This window comes from Aethalodelphis obliquidens, unplaced genomic scaffold (assembly GCF_003676395.1).
Source record: "Aethalodelphis obliquidens isolate GAN/ISIS:26980383/991018 unplaced genomic scaffold, ASM367639v1 scaffold4, whole genome shotgun sequence".
Lineage (NCBI taxonomy): Eukaryota > Metazoa > Chordata > Mammalia > Artiodactyla > Delphinidae > Aethalodelphis > Aethalodelphis obliquidens.
In genome coordinates this window covers 69,818,918-69,842,986 of record NW_020837948.1, presented here as the reverse complement: position 1 = coordinate 69,842,986, position 24,069 = coordinate 69,818,918, and the positions used below count along the sequence as shown (strand labels likewise).

Below are 24,069 nucleotides of genomic sequence, written 5' to 3'. Positions count from 1 at the left end.
TGTGACACTGTGATGGTGGATACATGGTACCACATACTTATCAAAACTCAAAGAGCTTTAAAGCACAAAGAGTCAACCTTAAAGGAGGCAAAACAATTTTTTTAATTGTTTAGAAGGTGAGAGGTTCCCAGGATAGAAGGTAGAACGTGACAAAATAATCTATTACAAATATATGAAACAACCTCATTGAAGAGGATGAGGGGGGAAGGTGCTGATGTAAGTCATTGTGGAAATGAGTGGAGTCTGTAAATGAAAGGCAAAAGAAACTTTAGTTGATCAAGTGGGGTATGGGTTAACAGTTCTGAAACCACTATCCGTGTATACTAGGATTGAACTATTAAGTAAACACATGGCAGATGTTGGGGCAAGGTTTCTCAGAAGCAGTTACAGATAAGCAAGGAGCAAAGGCTAGAGTGATCCATTTAGTAATGGATTAGAATTGAAGATATTAGGGCTTCCCTGGTGGCGCAGTGGTTGAGAGTCTGCCTGCCGAAGCAGGGGACACGGGTTCATGCCCCGGTCCGGGAAGATCCCACATGCCGCGGAGCGGCTGGGCCCGTGAGCCATGGCCGCTGAGCCTGCGCGTCCGGAGCCTGTGCTCCGCAACGGGAGAGGCCACAACAGTGAGAGGCCTGCGTACCGCAAAAAAAAAAAAAAAAAAAAAAAAAAGAATTGAAGATATTAATATGAACTTATGCTTATCTTAATGTAGATACAGATGGTTACCTATAGAAACATTTATAGATACATGCATATGCACTGGTTAGTATACACACATATACGTCCTTGCTCTGTCAGGTGATAGGGTCTAGAAGCAATGACATCCCAGTAGCAGTGAGTACACCCGGTGCCAGCTCTTGGTTTCTAATACCATTCTCCAGTCAAAGGAACCAGGGCCCCTTGGAGAATTGGCTGATTCCAGGACGGGGGCAGGAAATATGCAAGATAAGTCTGGAGCATCTTGTAGTGCCAGAAAGTAAGGAAGTAGAGATATGTCAAAGTGATACAGGAGCCACCTGGAAGAGCTCCCAGTGGTGAAAGCTGGAAGAATTTGAGCAACAAAATAAATGAGGCAGTATTAGAATTATAACCAAGAGTATAAAGTAGATATTCATGAGTCCATACTACTGTAAATAAATGAGAGAATGAATAAGTGGGACAGAATAGGTAACTGACTCAGGCAGAAGAATTCCAAATAATTTATGCAGATACTTTGCCCTCAAGGGGAGGGCAAAGTATCTGCATGAATTATTTGGAATTTATGTATGTATGACTACATAGTCACTCCCTTCCAAAGAATAAAGTATAAAAGGAGAAAAAAAGAGTAACATTACCTCACCCAGGTGATCAGGGTTAACATCAACAGTGAAAAGTCATGGTGATAGTATGTACCCTTGATATGATATAAGAATGATACTTTACCTCTATTGTCTTCCTCCTAAAACCTAACAACACATGTAATCATAAGAAAAACATTAGACAAATTCCAAAAGAGGCACATTCTACAAAATACCTGACCAGTACTCCTCAAAACTGTCAATGTCATCAAAAACAAGGAAAGCCTGAGAAACTATGACAGCTAAGAGGAGCCTAAGGAGACATGACAACTGAATGCAGTGGTATCTTGGATGGGATCCTGGAACAGAAAAGAGCATTAGGTTAAAAACTAAAGAAATCTGTCTAAATAAAGTATGGACTTTAGTTAATAGTAATGTATCAGTATTGGCTCATTAATTGTAACAAATGTACCGTACTTATATAAGATTTTTTTTTGATGTGGATCATTTTAAAAATCTTTAATGAATTTGTTACAATATTGCTTCATTTTATGTTTTGGTTTTTTGGCCGCAAGGTATGTGGGATCTTAGCTCCCTGACCAGGGATCACACCAACACCCCCTGCATTGGAAGGCGAAGTCTTAACTACTGGACCGCCAGGGAAGTCCCTATAGGATGTTAATAATAGGGAAAACTGGGTAAGCATTTATGGGATTCTCTGTACCATGTAATTTTTCTGTAAATCTAAAACTATTGTGAAGTTTATTTTAAAAAAGAACCTAAGTCCTGCACATCCCAGATTTTGAGGCTTTCATCACTTTGCTTTTCTCATTACCGTCATCTATTGTCTTCTTGGCCATATACCCCTCCCTATTCAGAGCACTTTGTCACCTGGCTAATCTTTATTCCAAGATTCTTCATCATCTTTTTTTTAAAATTTATTTATTTTTCTTTTATTTTTTTGGCTGCATCAGGTCTTAGTCATGGCACACAGGGTCTTCCTTGAGGCGCACAGGATCTTTCATTGTGGCACACGGCCTTCTCTCTAGTTGTGGTGTGCGGGGTCCAGAGCGCATGAGCTCTGTAGTTTGCAGCACTCGGGCTCTCTCGTTGAGGCGCACAAGCTCAGTAGTTGTGGCGCGGGCTTAATTGCCCCATGGCATGTGGGACCTTAGTTCCCTGATGGGGGATCAAACCTGCGTCCCCTGTATTGGAAGGCGGGTTCTTCACCACTGGTCTACCAGGGAAGTCTCCCAAGATTCTTCATCATCGTGAGGCTCTTCAACATTCACATGGACAACCCATCCAGCCCATGCCTACCACTTCCTCATCTGTTCAATTCCAATAACCAGCATACAGTTTCTATGTCAGTCTCTCACTTCCAGAGCCATACAGTGTTACCACCACACTTTGAATTTCTGACCACAGCCTACATCCCTCGCCCATTCACCTTCTTCTTCCATAGTCATAGTTATAATCTCTGGTTTTAGCTTGACGTAGAGTCACCTAAAATAAAAACTACACTTCCCGGATTACTTTCTGCTACATGTGACCCATGTGACTAAATTCTGGCCAACGAGTTACCACTTTTGTTATTCGTCCTTAAATGGAGAGATCAAGTTCTTCTCTTATCCTCTTCCTCTCTCATGCTGGCTGAAATGTGTATATAACGGCTGGAGTTCCAACACCCATTTTGGATCATGAGATAACTATGGAGTGGAAGCCACATACAGCAGAGTCATCAGATAGAATGTTCCTGGGTCTTTGATACTATAGTGTAACCAGCTCAGCTCTGACTGCACATCTCTGGAACTTTACATGAGAAAGAATTTCTATCTTGTTTAAGTAACTGTTATTTTGGGTTTTCATCGTTCCTAGTTGAACTTACAAATCAGTTCACTCCCTTATTCCATCAACCCCTCCTTGCCCTACAGCACAATGGTTCAGAGTAAGAGCTCTGAAATCAAACAGATTTGGTTTCACACCAGCTCTACCACTTCATAACTGCATGATCTTGGGCAAGTTACTTAAATGCTATCAGCATCAATTTCCTTACCTGTATCTTCCTTATTGTACCTATCTTATAGGGATATTGTGAGGATTTCACCGCATGAGACACATAAGGAGCTTCGTAAGCACCACTGTCCTTTGAGAATCTTGATTTCAGCTCCCATAATGCATCACTTTGTCTGCTCTTACTGGCATTCTCAACATCCTCCCTTCCTTGTCCTGCTGCATCTTTCTTGCAAATCCCCACCTTGGTCAGTGCAAGTCTTCTCAGTGCCCACATGATTGTGGGCTAACACGGTTATGCACATTGAGACCACTACAGATGTATGGTCTCCAGACTCAGCAGGGCTCTACTGGAGGCTGGGAAATATTTGACATCTCTGGCTGTGGCTAGGCACATCCATTCCCCACTGTATTTATGCAACTTTTCACTCTTCTCCTCAAGCCATCCCTAGAGGAAATAAACATGTTTATGCATCTTCTTCTTTAAAGAAAATTTCCCTCAATCCCTCATTTCTTTACCTACTACCCTTTATCCTCTCCTCATCCTAGCTCCTTGAAAGAACAGTCATCACACTACCGCCTGAGGAAAAGGAGAAGATTTGATGGAGGGATATCCCTCAAACTCAACATGGCCAAAACAACTCACCATGTGTTCCTTCTTCCTGAATCCCAGTCAATCCTGGTCCTGGGCCTGCACTCTTGAAGCTGAAACACTGGGTTCACCTTACACATTTCGTTCGAGTTCATGCAGGCCATTTCTTTCCCTTTCTTGCCTGGAATTATCTTTTGGGCACACTCTTGTCTTCATTTTCTGTCTAACAAACAGGCCCTCACCTTTCATGAGTCATATGATACTACCACTTCTTTCAAGCCTTTTCTGAAGTCCTGCCGTCAGCCAGGGAGAACTCTCTCTCCTTTGTGTCCCTACATTATGCAGATTAAAAACCACCACTTTTGCAGCTGGATCACTTGATTTGTTTACATGTTTGTCTCCCTCTATCCAAGTGTAAACCTCTGTGGGGATTGCTATTATTTGACTTGTTTTTTATGCTCAGTGTCCAGCACAAAACCTGTTACATACTAGGTATTTAACAAACTGTTGGGACTTCCCTGGTGGCGCGGTGGTTAAGAATCTGCCTGCCAATGCAGGGGACACGGGTTCGAGCCCTGGTCCGGGAAGATCCTACATGCCGCGGAGCAACTAAGCCCATGCGCCACAACTACTGAGCCTGTGCTCTAGAGCCCGTGAGCCACAACTACTGAGCCTACATGCCACAACTACTGAAAACCTCACGCCTAGAGCCCGTGCTCTGCAACGAGACGCCACCACAACGAGAAGCCCGCACACCACAACGAAGAGTAGCCCCCGCTCGCCACAGCTAGAGAAAGCCCGCACGCAGCAACGAAGACCAAACACAGTCAAAATTAAATAAATAAATTTATTTAAAAAAAAACCTGTTGTTGAATGAATGAATAAGTCAGTAAAAAGTGAGCAGAGGAAGAGAACCTGTAACAATAGCAAACACCTATTTGGTGTTTCGTGCATTCATTCAATACCAATTTTTTGAGTTCCTGGAATATGCCAGCCGTTGTTTTAGGCACTTGCAGTGAATAAAACGGACAAAAATGTCTACCCACAAGGAGGTTATTTTCTAATGAGAAAGACAGTCAATAAATAATATAAATAATAACTAGGCACACTGTATAGCATGTTAGAAGGTAATAAGAGCTGTATGGAAAAAAAGAGAGAGCAAGGCAAAGAGGAGTGCCAGTTGCAATAGTAAACAGGGCAGGCAGGGCCTGCCTCACTGAGAAAGCAAGATCTGAGCAAAGATTGGAGGGAAATGAGGGGTTTAGCCAAGGGCAAGAGCCCCCGAGGCAGAGGCAAAAGCTAAACCCTGAGGCCTAAGATGGGAATGTGCCTCATACAGTCTAGTGAACACAAGGAGGCCAGTGTGGCTGGGCCACAGGGAGCCAAGTGGGAGATGAGGACTGAGGGACAATGGCAGGGGAGACAGACGATGGAAGGCCTTGTAGACCACTGTAGAGACTTCAGCTTTTTCTCTGGGTGAAATCACATGCCATTGGTGGGTTTTGAGTGTAAGTGTGACATGATCAATTTATGTTAAGAGATGACTTTGGGTGCTCTGTGGACAATGCCTTGTAGAGAGGCAAGGGCAGAAGCAGTGAGTTAGAGAGGAAGCTATTTCAGAAATCCAGGCCGACATGATGAGGGCCCAGAAGTGGTCAAATTCTGGCGATACTTTAAGAGGAAGCCTTTGATGTTGAGTGAGAAAGAGGAGTTGAGGATGACTCAGGTTTTTGGCCTGAGCCAGCAGGAAGGCACTGCCCTAAAAGTTTTCCCTCTATTAACTCATCTAATCTCCACAATGAACTGATGAGGGAAGTAGTGCCAGGGTTCCTACTTTCAGTGGGGACACTAAGATAGAGAGGTCGTCCGGGTCACACAGTTCATAAGTGACAGAGCCAGGTTCTGACCAGGTGGCTGGTTCCAGAGTCAGTGCTCTCAGCCACTGCACCAAGCTCCCCTCCATGAAAGCAGCCTAGTTGGATACAAGGTTCTTATAGTCCGTCAAAATGCAAAAAGACCAAGGATAATTCTCTCATCTGGGCAAAACTATTTGGGCCTGAAGTAGGATATTTGGCACAATAAAAAGAAAGAAAGGAAAAGATGCATGGGCACGATAACACAAAGCAAGCGGAAGACACGCTGACCAAGATTTGTGCGGCTTTTAAGATAGAAGGCAGCAGGTCTGTGCTCACGGCCTTCAGATTCAGGTAGTCAGATGCTTACATCATGCCTACTGAAGTTGTAAGTACTAAGCACAGAATGTCCCTTTGGGCAGCCTGGGCACTTGAAGCCAATACTACCTTGTACCAAGCCTTCTCTCTTAGTAACCACACTGTCCCCTAAATTAACTGAATCCTGTCGGCTTTAGAATATACACAAGGTACAGCAATATTTTCAAAATGCTGCAGCTTAAATATAGGAACAAATGCTCTTTTAGATGATAAGGGTGCTGCAGTTTGTAAAGATGGTTGGGCCATATGTGCAAGTACAGCCTGACGTGATACCAGGTGTCAGTGAAAGCCATGACCACACCCAGGTAGCCACATAAAAGTAAGAGCCCTCTGGTCTTCTCTCTGGGGCAGGCTGGTGTTACAGGACCTGTTGTGAGCCTGCTGCATTGTGATTGCATCTGCTGGAAACGTCTAGAAAAACTTTTGTCCCCACCTCCTCCCCAATCAACACATATACTTACGTCCTGAAGTGGAGGTACCAAAACCCTTGGTCTCTCTTGGGTAAGGATCCACCTTCTTTTCCTCCCCACTCAAGTCTGGTAAATCTGTATTCTTTGTGCTTATGTTATTTCATATTTTCACCAGTTACTACAGAAGGCTTTTAAATACATGATCTCATTTAAACCATACAACAATCCAGCCAGGAGAACTTGTACTATTATCTCATGTTACAGATGAAGAAACAAGCTGAGAGAGGTTAACTGGCTTGTTCAAGGTCGCTTGGCATCTAATATCCATGCCTCACAGCTTCAGATTCAACCTCCTTTCCACACTCCCACACTGCTTCTCTGAACTGTGCAGCACATCTCATCCTTGGTCAATCAGTCGCCAGATTCAACTCTCCCATCAGAAGCTCTCTCCCATCAGCCTCTTTCTTTCCAGTCACACATTCCAGCTCTCTTCCCCTCACCCTAATCAACTAATTTATCTCTGCCTTTAGTGTCTCATGCCTCCACACCACCCTACCAGGTGACTCTTCTTAAGGTACCACTTTGGTCATACCTCTCCTCTCCCCCAAATCCTTGGATGCTCCTATTTGCCTGAGGCATTAAGGGCGGATGCTGCAGCAGCACATCTCCAGTGTCAGAGCCCTCCTCCCTACTGGCCTCATCTCTCTGTGACACCTACAGGTGCCTCGCTCAATCTGGTCTGTTGGCCATTCCCTACACTTTCCTAATGCTTTCCTTCCCCTGGGCCTTGAGTTGTTATTTCTTTTCACTTAGAACACCTTGCCCACTAACCCACTCCCCATTTTGACAACCTGTACATCTTAAATACATGACCCAAATTTAAATACCTTCATGGAGCCTACCTGCTTGCTAAGTGCCACGACTTTCAATCATACGGCAACAATCATATACTTCCCTGTAACATAATCTCCTCTGCCAGCCTGCAAGCTCCAGGAGGTCCCAACTATGCGGGAGGCATCTTTGTATTTTGTATCACTCTAATGTCTAGCACAGGGCTCTGAACATAACAAGTGTACAACAAATGTGTAAAATGATTTGGTTAAATGAATATTCATATTAAAAACCATCCATCCACGCAAACACATGCAGTTAGATTCCAAAATGAAAGACACACACATGTGCATGTGATACCACACATTTATTATAATACACACACCAAAAACCAAACCCAAACTTTGACAGTATCCACAGAGTTTTCCACAGTCGTTAAAAGTAGTTAACAGAGATAAGGGATAATTGAAGAAATGTAACATCATAATCTTATAATTTATGTAACAATGTAGTCTGCTCAGTTAAGAATTCTACTCAATTAAGACTGTAAAATGGCAATGTCCCACAGATATTTAAAATTTTACATTTGCATTTATTTGTCATACAGATATAGGTTCTAAAGGATTCATAGAGCTTTATGTCATTAGCCAAATTTTGCAGCTGGCCTTTTGGCCTTTTTATTTGTTAGGTAAGCAAACCCAAAGGCAAGGAAGTCCTGAAAAGTGGGATGAAACTCCAGCAGAAACTCTATGTGACCCACAGAGCTGTTTAATAAAACGATGCCCATCCAATCCTACATCCAGTGATACCCATTCTAATCTGCTGCTGTTCATATGGAGGTTACCTCTGCCAGCTGTGATTTCTTTTCATGTAACATTCTAGCTCTCCACTCCTATTCATATAATGTAGAATGTGATTCTGTCACATGTTGCTGTTAGTTCACAGGCACAGCAAACATTTTAAAGACTACACGGAGACAAGGAGGGGTTGTACAGTGCAGGGCAGAAAGTATGCAAGAGAAGAAACAAACTCTCCTGTTTTCTCTTCTTTTAGTTTTGCTTCCTTTTGGTCTTTACCCTACTGGGGTCTTTGGGAATTGCGTGTATGTGTAACAGCATCTACCGTACCTCCTCATTTTAGCACTGGTTGGATTTGAAGAGAAAAACAGGAAAACACTTAAGGAACCCTGAGACTCTCACAGAGAAATAAATTAGAGCTGTTGTTTCTTTTAGCTTTGCTCTCCTGTTCTTTACTATTTATTAAAAAAAAATGAAATCTCCCCTTTTATCAACCCTCAAATTCTCATATTGTAAGCGAGTGAAGTCACTAAAGGCAAATAACCTTACTAATTTGCTGAGTGTGAAGAGAAAAGGCCATGGTACAGATTAATGGATTAGGAGGGAGACACCTAACTCTAGGAGTTTACAGTTGGTAAAAACTCAGGCTTTATTGTACAATAAGTATCACTGTGTGTTACACAATTACTGGTTACTAATTGCTTACAGTCATACAAGCATAAGCAATCCTTCAAAATCAAGTAAAATAGAACAAGAAAAAAAAACACTGTGGAAAAATTCAGAAATGTCCAAATATTGCTGTTTCTTGGGCAAAACTCTACTGATCAGTAGTTGGGTTCTCCAACAAGAAAATATGACTTTTAGAAAGTAGCAATTTTAAAGAAATGAGAGCTATGCAAAATGAATTTCAGTCCCTCATTATATAGTTTATAAGTTGAAAAAAAGAATTCCAGGCTGTTAATTAATTCATAATTCTGGAAAATATTTTTCCATGCAGTGAATCTATAACAATAACTATTATACAGTCTCTCTCTTGCTCTCTCTCATTATGAGAGAGACCCTTATCACCAAATCTTGCCTGGATAATCTCTGTGCCACCATTTGCTTCCAGTTGCTTCACAAGTCACCCTTAACCCATCCCTGGGTGGTCTAAAATCATTTAGTGTGTGCCAGTGATATGAACATTTACACATCTAACCAATATATATTTAACCAAGATAATCCTTTAAACCATGATATGAGAAAGTGACATGACAACACCACAGACAACTATTTTTTCCATTGATAAATTCACCTCTTTCCCGAAATATACAAAGTTCATTGCAAAACGGCGATAGCAAAGTGTTCATTAAGCCATCAGAACAAATCACCTTGTTTTCAAAATAATAACTTAACCTTAGTTTCAAGTGCATCAATGTATTACCCTAAAGGATTGTCACTTTTAAACAGTTTACACAACAAAAGCGTTGTGAGGAAGTCTTACAAGCAAAACTGGTGCCGGCTACTCAAAAGATCCATTAAAAATTACCATTAGTGATTTTAAATGATAACTGATCAAAAATACACTGAACGTTCACCCTATTAGCTCTTTAGAATGGGAATTTAAGTTTAGAGTAAATACAGTGTCTTCTGAATATAGTCAACAAGCAACAAAGCCAGAGCCCACAGTTAAAGGTTTCCAGACCCGGCAGAAGGAATCTACTGTACGGCATGGATCTCTGTCCGTGCTCAAAATATCTAACGATATTTTTCATCTATACTGGACTTCTTTGAAGAGTACTCTACTGTTTCACATCCTTCTTTCAAGCTAACAAAATGTGTTAAATAAAACCTTTAGATTAGGTTTAAAAGCAGCTGAAAAACTGGCTGCTTTAGGCTCTAATTATCAGAAGACTGTTATCTGGGAGCTTTGGGCTCTCAAATATCAGAAACCCCAATAACTTATCATAAAAATACAAGCTCTTGGTTTTGAAAAATATACAAAATGCACTGCACATGGAAATATCTCTTGATTGTCAAGGAAGACAAGATATCAGTCTTATTCATAGATTTATGCTGTGCTTGAATTTCAGTGATCTTTGTTTTTGCAGATTCCATTTTTCACTGTTTTGGGTAGCCTCTGACCTTTGGTGTAAGCACGGTACCAAAAATGGAGAAAGAGCAGCAGAAAGATGCACCCGTAACTCATAATGATGTACAGAAAGACTGGAAACTGGTACTTGCAATCCTCCATGAAAAAAAACTGGCCTATGTGTATAGTGACAATAACGAACTGGACCTAACAGACGGAAGAATGAAAAGTATTGTTTAGCTACGAAGAGTCACAATGGAGCAATTATTTAATGCATTCTTTGTCTGCTTATGTTTAAACACTCTCCAACCACATCCAGGCTACTGTTGGACAGGGAATTTTATCTTTCAATCTAGCCTCTATGGGAATGACAGTGGGTGGAACAATGTCAAAATGTAGATGGGAATTTGGAACTACTATTCAGTCCTGCCAAAGTGCACAGCTCCAGGGGGAGCTATGTAAATGTCCCTGGAGCAGGGCAGTGCAGCAGCCCTTTCACACTCAGAGAACCATCAGTCTCTGACTTGAGTCCTTGACCGATGAAATGCATACAGGACCACTACCTTATGGCCTAATTTTCTAGGGCAGTTTGATTTCAAACATTCTGTCCTGTTGGTAGACTGGATATTTCCATTGGTGGGGAGGGGAATAAAAACATTCTAATTAGAGCCCCGCTTATTTTGTAGGAGCCAAAGCATCGCTAAGTCCTCATATCTGCCACCGGTCCTCCACCGTCATAGATAAAAAATACATCCTATCTGCCAACTGCAGCAGAGAATCTGCAAGGAGTGAGAGGGCATTGGTGACCCTCCTAGCGATGCCCAAGGGCTCTGTGTTCTAGAACATTCTACACAGTCTTAAAAGGGACATGTTTTGGGCTAACATCCAGATTTTTTGGATATATTTTTTCTCATGATTAAAAGGCAACATGCGTTCTGTGGAAATTTTGGAAAATAAAAATCTATACATAAAAATAAATAATGATTACCCACAATGTATCCTGTTATAACCATAGTTAAGATTTTCACATTGTTCCTGTTATAATCATCAGCTTTCCTTGCATTATCTTTTTTTTTTTTTTTTTTTTTTTTTTGTGGTACGTGGGCCTCTCACTGTTGTGGCCTCTCCCGTTGCAGAGCACAGGCTCCGGACGCGCAGGCTCAGCGGCCATGGCTCACGGGCCCAGCTGCTCCACAGCATGTGGGATCTTCCCGGACCAGGGCACGAACCTGTGTTCCCTGCATTGGCGGGTGGACTCTCAACCACTGCACCACCAGGGAAGCCCTCCTTGCATTATCTTAAGGAACTTTTAGAACATTCCTGTGCGGTAGATACAATTATTCCTCTCATTTTGCAGACGAGAAAATGAAACCTTAGAAAGTGTAAGCAGCATCCTCAACATTCTATGCAGGTGTGTTTGTGTAAATATTATCAACATATTTGAAAAAATAATGAACAACATGTATTCTTTTTGCTATGTAAGTATTTTTCCACATTATTAAAAAGTTTCTACAACATTTAAGAGTATGTTAAGTGAAAGAAAAGCCTGATACAAAATTCTGTATGCAGGGCTTCCCTGGTGGCGCAGTGGTTAAGAATCTGCCTGCCAATGTAGGGAACAGGTTTCGAGCCCTGGTCTGGGAAGATCCCACATGCCGCGGAGCAACTAAGCCCGTGAGGCACAACTACTGAGCCTGCGCCTCTAGAGCCTGTGCTCCGCAACAAGAGAAGCCACTACAATGAGAAGCCCACGCACCGCGATGAAGAGTAGCCCCCACTCGCTGCAACTAGAGAAAGCCTGCGCACAGAAACGAAAACCCAACACAGCCAAAAATAAATAAATTAATTAAAAAAAATTCTATATGCAGTATAGATGTTCTAATTTCTCTGCAATGAGGACATATTACTTTACAATCATAAAAAATGCTTAAAAAGAAAGGATTTGTGAATAATTTTCATGACTTTGTAATATTCCCAAGCAGGAATTAGAATAATTTACTTCTTCATTTCCTTATGGTTAGTTATTTAGGGTGTTGTCACTTTTGTCAATATGTATATTACACCACCATTCTACACCTTTAATTCCCACAGTACTTTTACTAGTTGGAGGAAAAATAGACTTATAAATGTTAGGACTAGATAGGCAGGCACACAGAAAGGCTCATAATCCTCTCAAAGTTACATTCCCTCAAGGTCATTTAGATCTAGAATATGGAATGTCTAACTTCTAATTTAATGTTATGTATAATGAGGTTCACATAATTTTGAACATAAATATTTTTATTTTATATAAATGCATAAAATAGTATAAAGATACCCACGCTAGTTTAATTGTCTGAGCCTCTTGGCTACCAAATAGGCTTTGCTTTCAATAAAGTTCCTGAGAAAAGTTCACATAACAAAGAAAGGACAATGATGGGATGCCATAAGAGGCCAGACAATTTATATCCCTGTGTTTTGTAAACTTTGCTCTTTAGTTAGTATCCTCATTCGTAAGGAAGACAAGGGACTCCAGTTTAGTTTCATATCTGGTTTTAAAGAAAATTAATTACTCACAAGCTGTAATGATGTCAAATACTTTTTCCACCACAAATACTTCTGGTAGGCTGGTCCCAATGCACACAGTCCATAGTAGGAATACATGACTACATGTACAGCTGTATTTAGAAAGGCATGGAATGTTCCCAAACCACCTGGAAAAAAATATTGTAAAATAGGGGCACTGTTCCTTAAAATGAGACATATTTGTGTCTGAACTGAAATTTTAGTATAATTATTTCTTTAATTTTATTAGGAAGAAAACTATATATGAAATATCTCTATTGTTAAATAGCTATAAAATTAGAGGGAGCTGGATAATACATCCAGTTAGTAAAACTAAAATACAAATCTTGTAAAATAAATTAGCATGACTTTATTCTGTGATATCTTAACCTTAAAACAGTCTTATGATTTGGTTACTTTAACAAACTAAGTTGACTTCTTTTTAAATATAATATATTGCTAAGTAATAGTAATCAAATTCATTTTTAGTGAGAATTAACATATATAAAGCACACAAAGTACACCAATCTTAAGTGTACAACTTGATGATTTTTAACATATGTATACACCTGTTACCACCACCAAATTCAAGATATAGAACATTGCTCATGCCACATAAAGTTCCCATGTGCCCCTTCCAAGGACATACTCCTCCCAATGTAACTTTTATTCTGACTTCCATCATCTACTATTAGTTTTGCCTGTTACAAAACTTCATATAAATAGAATTACCCAGGATGTATTCTTTGTGGCTACCTTCTTTCAATCAACATACTGTTTTTAAGATTCAACCATGTGATTGCCTTTTTATTGCTGTGTAGTATTACGTGATATGAATGCATCACAATGTATCCATCCTCCCATTAAAAGACATTTGAGTTGTCTTCAATTTGGGTTACTATGAATAAAGCCACTAAGAATATTATTTTACATAACATTGTGTGGAATCAAATTAACTTTTTCCATTCTCAATAGTTTTCCATCAATACTTTTAGTGCCACAATTTTTTTCTTTTTTTTTTTTTTTTTTTTTTTTTTGCCGTACTGCGTGGCATGCGGAACTTCCCTGACCAAGGATCAAACCCGTTCCCCTGCAGTATGCAGTGGAAGCATGGAGTCTTAACCACTGAACCACCAGGGAAGTCCAAGTGCCACAAAATTTTGGCAGTAAAACCACTGGCTTTCATTACCAAGCTGTGCTAAGTTTGCTTTAATCAATCATTGTTTTTCCAAAATAAACATTTATTAATTGTTAAATCATCTTTCCTTACTGCTTCTATTTGACTATTATCAATTGTGCCTTCCTATCCTGGTTTTCCTCTTCTGATCTCACCACATCTCCCACTGATCACTTTCAATTTAGAATAGAAGAAAAGGACCCTGGGGGGAATATAAGCAAAGATTGTTACAATTGTGTTTAGCTGGATCAGTAGTACAGTGGAAGAGGTAACAGAGTGTTCAGTTGATGGTAGGGAAAAAAACCAAAACTCTTCCCTAGTGTCTCTTTCCTAAGATGTACAATCTTGAAGAATCTTCATTCTTTATGCACAGCCTGATTCAGCTTAGTAATGCTGACCTAGAATTTAAATTTTTCTCCAAAATATGCTATTTTATTTATTCTAATATTCTTTAATTTCAGAAATTAAGCAAAACCTCACAGATTTGCCTATGTTAGAGGAAGGACTGAATCCATGAACACTATGAGTTATAGAAAGTTTAAAGCAAAATACAAATTTATTACTTCAACCACAATCTTCTAAGGAGAAATGTCATAAAAATTGTTTCATGGAAGAAATAATTATTTTTTTAAAAAATCATTCATAATTGCAGCAATGCTAGATTCTTCTAAATACTACCACTGCCAAAGTACACCCTTAAAATACCTGTTTTAAATAATTACTTTTAAGTAGTTTAAATATTCCCCTAAAGTCTCTTTTATGCTATACTGTGCTTCATAAACTTTCCTAAGTAAATCAAATTTCAGCTAATCCTGTAATTATCACAAATTTCAAGTCAGAAGAAACTGAATTAATGAAGCTTATTAACAACCTCCCAGCTTTTATTATTTACTTTTGGACTAGTCTTATTTCCCAAAAGAAACTTGAATAAATAAATTAGTATGGTATGAAAACACCTTTTCTAGGCTAATTTAAAAATAGAATAGATTAGGAGTCAAGCTGCTTAACATGGGGACAAGCCAAATACCTCTCAAGTCCATTTGTCTCACCATTACATATACACAGGAAATCTATTTCATGCTTGATAATGAACTACATTAGACTGAGCCTTTCTCACTAAGACACCTCTCCCATTTTTTGGTCAAGGGTTCTATCTTCCACTCAGAAACTTTCACCATTTAAATGTCCTAAAATGAGGCTCCTACGGACAGGAATTTAACAAAGCACTCGTGTAGCTAAGAGTGTTCAGTAAGGGTTACTGATCAAAATAAGCTATCAAATCAAATTAACTTGCTTATTTTCTCTAGTAATGATTATTTTCTGATAAGTTATTTTAATGTTTGTTCACAGAACAATCACATTTTAATTAGTAATGCTTTTCATATCTTCTTTGGAAGGCTTTTCTAATAAAGTATTTTCTAAGCTTGTTTTCTTCTTCATAATAGTTCTGAAAAGCAAACATCTCAGGATGAATTATAATTAGTACCATCACATTTTACTCCTTTGCTTTGGAAAAAAATAAAGGAGCCACCTGGGTAATTATCACAACTCTCCATATCTCTGGGAAGGAGTATATACATAATTAATATAAAAACCTGCCTCAAGAATATTTTCATCACGTTCAAAAGAAAAGGTGGATTGCTATTATCCCAGGGAGGAGTACTACAGGCAAACAGGAAATTAAATACTAGATAGAGATCAGCTGTGCTCAAGTTTTTGAAAGGACAGTTTAAACTGGACAGTTTTATTCTAGGAATGAAAGCCAATGCCACACCACACTTCTGGGAATACCTCAGCTCTTGTTGCTGTGCTTGTCACTGAATAGATACCAGGTGTGCTGTACAAGGGTTTACTAGGTTCCACACATGAGACTGAGCAGAAGTGCCAACTCATGGAACATATGAGAGAGAAGAAAACATTATTTTCTACCACTTACATTTTGTAAAGCCGACGGGGAATTGAGGTGTGGACAATGAATCCACTACAAAGTGCTTAATGTACATGGTAACATTGAAAAATTGAGGAATATTATATGTTTAAATGTTCATTATTGAAAGCATTGCTTGTTTTTTAAATGGAAACCAGACTATCAATGGACTCAAAGAGAGAAACTAGAAAAATGCTCAACTCTATTCTTCAAATAAAATTTATTTTTTCCCATTATAGAACCAACAGATATTCAAACTAGAAAAATTAGAAAATGCAGAGATGGATAAAGAAGGAGAGGGAGACCACTTTTGTGTCGATTTCTCTAAATCAAGGTTTTTGGGGTATTGTCTTCCTACATATTTTTAATCTATATTTATTTTTCAGTGTTGTAATAGAATAATCTGGTCTCAGGGAAGAAATCTGAATAAGTTCGTTCTAAGGGTGTGAAAACACCTTGTCTAGCATACTTTAAAAACAGAATAGTAAGAATAGCCATCTATTTCTGATAATTTAGGAGCCAAGCTTCTTAACAAAAGTTTGAGCTAAATGTCTTTCAATATCATTTGCATTTCACAACTATAAACACAAGACATCATAACCATTCTATTACTGGATGTTTAGGTATTTTCTCATTTTCACCAAAAAAAATAGTGTTAAGAAATACCACTGTAGAAAGAACTGAGAGGCACAATATACACGTGAGAGAAAATAAAAACACAGAAAGCAAAGAAAAATAATGGAGATTAAATAATATAACTACCTTCAATTTGTAAAATGGACACAGATGAGACTATCTTGTTATAATGTGAGTTAAATTTTTAAATTAACACATATACATTATAAGAAAAACAACTACATTTCCTTTAAAAAAAATCCTCAACAGATAAATGCCAATTTGGGGCAAGGAGCTACTTTACATGCTGGAAAATCTGATGCCCTTAGGCCAAGGTAGGGACAGCCCTTCCAGCTCCCCTAGGTTCTGCCATCTTCTTCTAGCCACTGGCTTATCCATGTCCCCTCATGCTCTGAGACATGCAGAATTTTTCCCCATGCCTAGAGAGTCTAAAACTCAAACAAGAGTTCCTCAATTGTGGTTTCTCTTTCCTTTTAGTCTTACCAAGTCAGAATACCCAATAGAGGTGAGCTCTTCACGGAAATGTTAAAGCTTTGTCTAGTACGAGCTGCAGGCTTACATGAAGACTTCTTAAATTGAAGAAACTAGCATACATAAATACCCCAAACAATTTTTGCTAGTAAGACTATATCCTTCAGGATATCACTTATTTAAAAATTTATGATAGGTAAAATTACTTACCTTTCTGTTTTCTCATATTCTAGATGTTCAGAAGCATAAAATCAAAACCAACTAAAGAACCTGTTTGCCAAGCTTTTGAGTTAAACTATTTTTGACCTAAAAAACAATATCAAAACATCCTTTACTATGGTAGGATGTTTAGGGAAGGTGGGAAACTGCAATTTGACACATCTTTACAGAGTTGTTAGGGATTGGGATGTGTATCAGTTTTTGGAAATTTGAAAGCAAAGAAGACATGGAACTTGAGATAAACATTCTAACTTCCTGGAAATACAAGGAATAAGTTATCTAGCTATATTCCTATAAAACCAAGGATTTTGTCATTTTATTTGTTTGTTAATTATTTATTTAAAAATAGTTATAGAACTATATAGGACAAGAATAAAATCCAAACAAAACAACTAAAGGATATGTGTAGAAGACTATACCCAAAGGTCTTACATATTAAAGAGTATTGGGGGGTGGAGGGGAGATCTAGTTAGGAGCCCTATGTTTATGTTTCAGATAATTAATGAAAGTCAGAAGTTTGATCAAAGTGATTCTTTGATGTTTTGAGATTCTTTTAAATCACATTTAAGGACAGGATTTATGCTTATAGCATACAGAAACGTAATCAATTGTAACACATGATCCCAACTCTCCCTTGGCTACCTGCGGCAAATTTGACTCCAAACCACCAGGTCCATGGCATGATGGTATGATGGAAGACATGCAGGAAAGTCACTTGACTATTTTTCTTACGCAGAACAAAAAAGATCTGAAATAATTTAAAGAAAATCAAGTTCATATAAAATCATGCAATAATTTATCTAGTGTTACAAAACTATTGGCAAAGTGCAAACTATTCCACGTTGTAATGTGCTTTGAAAGAGTTGCCTTACAGAATGCCTGTAGAAGCAGCTGATTCTCCAAGAGGCAGCTCAAAAGCTAATGAGTATGAGAGAACTTAGGTACGATGCCTAGTCATGCAAGAATCAATAAAAAGGTGAAAAGATATTGAATGAAGATTTAAAAATCAAAGATATAAAGTGAAGAATATGACCAAAAATTACTGAAAAAACGTTACTGGTTTAAAAAAAAAAAACCCACGTGGATTTTGAAATATATGGGGAAGCAGAGACTTTTAAGTCCTAGGACTGAATTTCTACACTGCTCCCTAACTAACACATCCTACCAAGTTAGATAAGGGATTAAGCAAACTAAAAGAGGACTTGTAGCAAATCTGAAGTTAGCAAATTATTATTAAAGAAAGAGGAAAAGGGAAATACTTGAAGAGTTAATTGGGGAAGTAGGGTGGAAAAGAAAGCAAAGCAGCTTAGGAAAAATGAGAAAGGCAACAGAGGCACCATCCAGATTGAATGTCTCCAGTGGTTTACAGAAACGACAAACAAAGAGGTAGAAGAGGAAGGCTTTGTGGAGGGGGGGTTCAAAAACATATTCAAAAGCAGAATTAAATGTTCAAAAATATTCAAAATGCAGAAGACCAGTGATGAGTTAGACTTCTAGTACAGGACTAAACAGAGTAGCAGAAACAAAAGCGTTCCTAAGAGTAGTTGAGAAATGTGGTTCAGGGAAGAACACAGAGCAGCAAGTTTCCTTATGGAAGCTGAAACTGAGAACACGCAAAGCAGGAACAATGAAGTCAAAATGCTTTTGCTTATGCATGTGGAGGAAGGCAACACGGTGCAACAGAAAAAGCCATAAACCAGCAATCTGGGGTCCTAGGTCCTAGTCAGCAGTGGTGTTCCTCTGGACAAGTCTTGTAACTTTCTGGCTTCCATTTCTCTTCAGATTTAATGCTCCAGGCTAGGTCAGTGGTTCTCAACCCTGTTTGCATATTACAGTGACCAGGAAGGTCTGTTTTTTGTTTTTAAATAACCATGCCTGGTCTCTAACTCCAGACCATCTGACACCAAATCTCTGGGGGCAGGGCCCAGGTTTTTGTTTCCTAACGCAGTTAGGTCTCCAGCACCACAGCGTTTGAGAACCACTGGACTACAGCAGGGGTTCTTGAAGTGTGGACCCTGGACCAACAGCAATAACAGCACTTGAGAACTTGAGAGAAATGCAAATTCTTGAGCCCCATCGAACACGTACTGAATCAGAAATTCTGCGGGTGGGATCCAAGCACACGTGTTTTTAATGAGTCCTCCAGGTGATTCTAATGCATGCTAACGTTTGAGAACCACTGGATTCTACACTCACTAAATTCTCCTTTCTAATTCTAACATTATGCGTAGCCAGCTGAGAAGGTAAAGCATATTGAAATTTGCTACCAGAAATGTAGTGGTATATATTCTGAAGAGAGAAAACACGTGTCAGTCTTAGGCCCCGAACTGATTCCAGATGAATAAGAGCCACATGCCACAAAAACAAAATAAATAGCCAGCTTTCCTTTGTTTCTGGAAATAAAGGTGCATGGCTTTCTCCTCTCATCATGGACCCTAATCCATGGCACTTGCTTCTCCCAGGCCTAGTCACTCAAAGTCAGAGTTGATACTCAGGAAGGGAGAAGACCAGTAAACATGGACTTCAGAAAGGCAGATGGAAATAGTTTTGATGTTACCCAAATTACTGATATTCCAGGGATAAGCTGACATTCTAGTGTAAGTTTATGAATTTTGAAGCATTTATCTTCTTAAAGGAGTATGGATGACACAGTGCTTTGCTATAAAGAACCAAAGGCAACATATTCTCTGCTCTTTGCTTCTTGAACTTACTTCACAAAACAACTTGTCATCCATCTATATAGAGACATAGCTTTGTAGTATATGTGTTAGTTACATTCTTATCTTAACCAGGTGGTTGATATAGAAGAAAATCTTTTGGCATTTGCAAAAGACTGAAAAATAAGTTTATCCTATTCTCTAAAATAACTGATAATAAAAAGTAAAAGATAATATGAGGTCTGCCTGAGGAACAGAGATAACCAAAGTTATGAGACAACTGTACACTCACAGTTTATTGCTTTCATTGAAACATCAAACATTTACCAAATGTGGTGATTATATACTCACAGTATCTAAGAGCTCAATAAATTTGGAGAAGTAATAAAGCCAGCAGGTGCGTGCCATCTGCAGAAACACACATAGATATGAATTTATTTATTTATTTTTACATGGAAGAAAATTTTATTTTTTCTAATTTTGGCGAAATTCACATTACATAAAATTTACGATCTTAACCATTTTAGAGTGTACAGTTTGGTAGCATTAAGTACATTCACATTCTTGTGCAACCATCACCACCGTCTATCCACAGAACTCTTTTCCTCTTATAGGACTGAGACTCTGTATCCATTAAACAGTAAGTCCCCATTGGTGAATCCAGCCCCTGACAACTACCATTTTACTTCCTATTTCTGAATCTGATTACTCTGTGTACCTCGTATAACAGAATCATACAGTATTTGTTTGCCCCTTTGTACCTAGATTATTTCACTTAGCATAATGTCCTCAAGGCTCAACCACATTGTAGCAGTTGTCAGAATTTCCGTCCTTGTTAAGGCTGAAAAATATTCCATTGTATGTATATACCACTATTTGTTTATCCATTCATCCGCTCATGGACATGTGGGTTGCTTCCATCTTTTGAAGAATGCTGTGAACACTGGCATACAAATCTCTCTTTGAATCCCAGCTTTCAATTCTTCTAGGTATATACCCAGAAGTAGAATTGTTGGATCATATGGTAATTCTGTTTTTTGAAGAACCAGACATAAATTTACTTTTAAATCCAAGAAACTCACAAAGAAAAGCACCAGTTTTCATTTTACAGAAAATTACACACCTGAATTTCTTTGATTTTTTTTCTTGTAATTTTTAGCTTTTTCTCTCAACACATATATTCTGATAATTGAGTCACTTACTCATCCTGATTTCACATTCAGTGTTTACAAATAGAGTCCAAAAAGTTTTAACGTTGATTTTGTGTTACAAGTTTCTCCAAAAAGAAACTTACCCTCAATGCTGTAGGCGAGCGTGAATAGTCAACAATTTCACATCGAAAGGAATAACCTGTACCCCAGCCAGACATCACAAACTGCAAGAGAGCACATGCATATTAAAGAAGGAAATATTTGCTCAACGGCTACAATGAAGGTAGTTTTGAGTATGTCTCTTCATTACATTCTCAGCTGAGTCAGCAGTCAGTGCAGAAGGAAAGGCGGGCTAGAACAATTACAAACCAGGAACTCGCTTGATATCAAAGCATCAAGAGTTTTCAAACCGATTCACTTTGTGACAAAGCAGAAACTAACACACCATTGTAAAGCAATTATACTCCAATAAAGATGTTAAAAAAAGAGTTTTCAAAATTTTAAAGTCACATTTATATAAACTGTGTACTAACTAAAATACCTATTTCTTGGAATGATTATTCTAATATAGTGGAGAACAAAATACTAGGAATGTTTTGTTGGAACAGCAAATACTGGTAAGTGCTTGACCTTGTGTACATCTCTATGTGCTTGTGCATATGTCTGTGTACTCTCAAAGGGGTGACTAAGTCTGAAATCAGTCTTTTCTGATAATTTCTAGCCTTTGCAATTAGTCAACAAATAAATGAGCAAAGCAGCTTTCTCAATGTACTCATCCGACGGCTGCATCAACTGGGTTTTTCCTATCTCGGCTAGTGGATGTAACGTGAAGTGATAGTCCATAGCTTTTAAATCAAGATCGACCAAATACAAGACTCACGTATTAATTTTGCTTTGGATTCACATGACAAGTAAGAGATGAAAATACTAACAAGAAAGTGCAGTCTGGCAAGCCTTAATTCCAACACACCCACGAAGTGACCTTAGGCTAGTGGTGAGAAGAAAAAGCCTATTGTTGATAAATCTGGACCTTAACTCAAAGATTACATTGACATTCTTTCAGTCTGACGGTGGGAAGGTCTCCTCTTAAAACAGTACCTGAAAATGAAAAACTAAGGGTTCTAGTTTAAAATTAACATTTATATTAAATGGCTGGCTTAATTTACTGTTCTGACAATATGACCAGTTCTTCTCTGGAGTCCTGTTCTCACGAATGCCAACATCTTCACTAGGATGTCTTCTTTCTCAGCATAAGGATTATATCATTTTCTATTACATTACAAGTTTGTACTTTTAATTACTGTTAAAGCTGAAATGACAACTTTACAGTAAATTAACTTCTAAAGGCAAAAGTTTATGAGGCATAATCAGAATGACACTTTAATGGTAAAAAGAAAAGAAATGAAGGAGAAAGAAAAACTACTTACACTGTGGTATTTAAAAACACTATCCTTTTTGATTGATACTAGCTCCTAGCTTTATTTGTAATATAAATTAATCACACTATTAACTTGGTAAATTATGAAATCTTGAGAATTAAGATTCAGAAAAGTATAAGACATATATCATGGGTGAGAAAAGTATCTTACAAAAACAAGTCAATGAATTTTCTCAAAGGAACAAGAGAATGTGGTACAGAACTAGTTAAATCTGTTTTACAAAATCCTGATCTGTCAGTGAGCATCTTCCTATTCTTTTGCACTTGGACTCACTTCTGACTGATGCAAGTAACACTCTAAGTCCATCCACTCAGATGGGGATGACTGATTCCCCATGCTACCCTATGCCAAACAAGTGCTGCACCAAATAGGAGAAGCTGTGGGATGTAGCTTTCTTCAGGGTCTTCACTGGTCTCTCTTTATTTCTTGACTGGTGCCAAGTAACTAGCACACTCAAACCATCGCTATAAAATGAGGCACGTGGGTTCCTTTAGTCTGATGTACTTCCTCTCACCTTATTCATATTTGCCCTAACATCCCTAGTAGAGGGGTTCACTCTGTAGAGCAAATGTAATTGTGCCCCACCCAATAAACCATGCGTTTGAATGTGTCCTGGAGGTGATGTGCTGCTCAGCTGTCAAAAGTCTTTGTTTAAATAGAAAGTAGAACTTAATGCTTTCCTGATATTAAGTTTAAGAACATTCCAAAAGCCTGCAGAGCTTTTGACATATATGTCTATATTTTAGGCTTTCACAAAGGAAGAGTAATAATTTATATTTGGCAGGTAAAAAACCCCAAAACTGCATATAAGTTACTCTAGTATTACTGGTTAATGGGAGATAGAAACTCTCAGATTCAGATATTCTCAAACCTTTTATGTTGTAATTGCTAAAACAGAAACCAAAATTTACTGGTTATAACTGGATTCCTTGCAGAGAAATATATTTGGGGACATCACATTCAATGGTACAACCACACACAGAGCATAAAGGGATCTGAGAGACAAGGTCAATCCTGACTCTATAAAAAGAGAGAAGTGAGGCCCAGAGTATTTAAATGACTAGTTCAAAATCAGGTAGCTAGTTAGTAGTGCAACTGGGACTAACTAGTCCCTGGTCTCCTGGCTTCCAGGTCTGTTCTTAGCACTGTCCTATAGTAGGCAATATCCTATCTCTGATAACTTGCCCAAAGCATGTATTTTTTCTGCTCCCTAGCTCTATTCTATTACTCCTTCCCTTTCAGTTGCTTATGCTCCAGAAAGGAGAGTAAGGTGACCTGTGAGTTAATTTTGGAAATAAAGTAGAAGGCAGCAAAGGAAGTCCAGACTTCAGGAAGGCTGTGAGAAATGAGGCCAGAGCAGATTTAAGATGATCTGATCAGGTGGATCCGTGGCAGGAATCAGGTTGGAAGGATGCATGTGCAGAGGCCATGGTGTCTAGAGAGGCTGGAGAGGTCATGCGAGGCCCTCCTGGGACCCAGCTGTGAGGAAGCATAGGCTATGCTGCAGAGGAAGTAAGGAGAATAGGATGAGGAAGCCAGCCAGCATTGGAAGAGAAGCAAGATATCCCAGAAAAGCAGGTAAGGGAGACTTGTAATCAGCAGAGGGGAGAGAGAGCATACATGAGT

The 24,069-nt window shown here is 38.7% G+C and overlaps 1 protein-coding gene across 3 annotated transcripts in view; it reads right to left on the bottom strand.

Annotated features, from left to right (window-relative positions):
- Nucleotides 1-7,702: 7,702 nt before the first annotated feature.
- Nucleotides 7,703-24,069, bottom strand: part of ELOVL7 (ELOVL fatty acid elongase 7) — a 72,292-nt gene continuing 55,925 nt past the window's right edge. For all 3 annotated transcript variants that reach the window (XM_027101055.1, XM_027101056.1, XM_027101057.1), the window contains 5 exons: nucleotides 21,148-21,228; nucleotides 20,205-20,261; nucleotides 17,839-17,944; nucleotides 12,779-12,915; nucleotides 7,703-10,429 (listed from right to left, as the gene is read on the bottom strand). In XM_027101055.1, coding sequence (XP_026956856.1) covers nucleotides 10,220-10,429; nucleotides 12,779-12,915; nucleotides 17,839-17,944; nucleotides 20,205-20,261; nucleotides 21,148-21,228 — 591 coding nt within the window. In that variant the 3' untranslated portion in view covers nucleotides 7,703-10,219. The remainder of the gene's footprint in view (nucleotides 10,430-12,778; nucleotides 12,916-17,838; nucleotides 17,945-20,204; nucleotides 20,262-21,147; nucleotides 21,229-24,069) is intronic.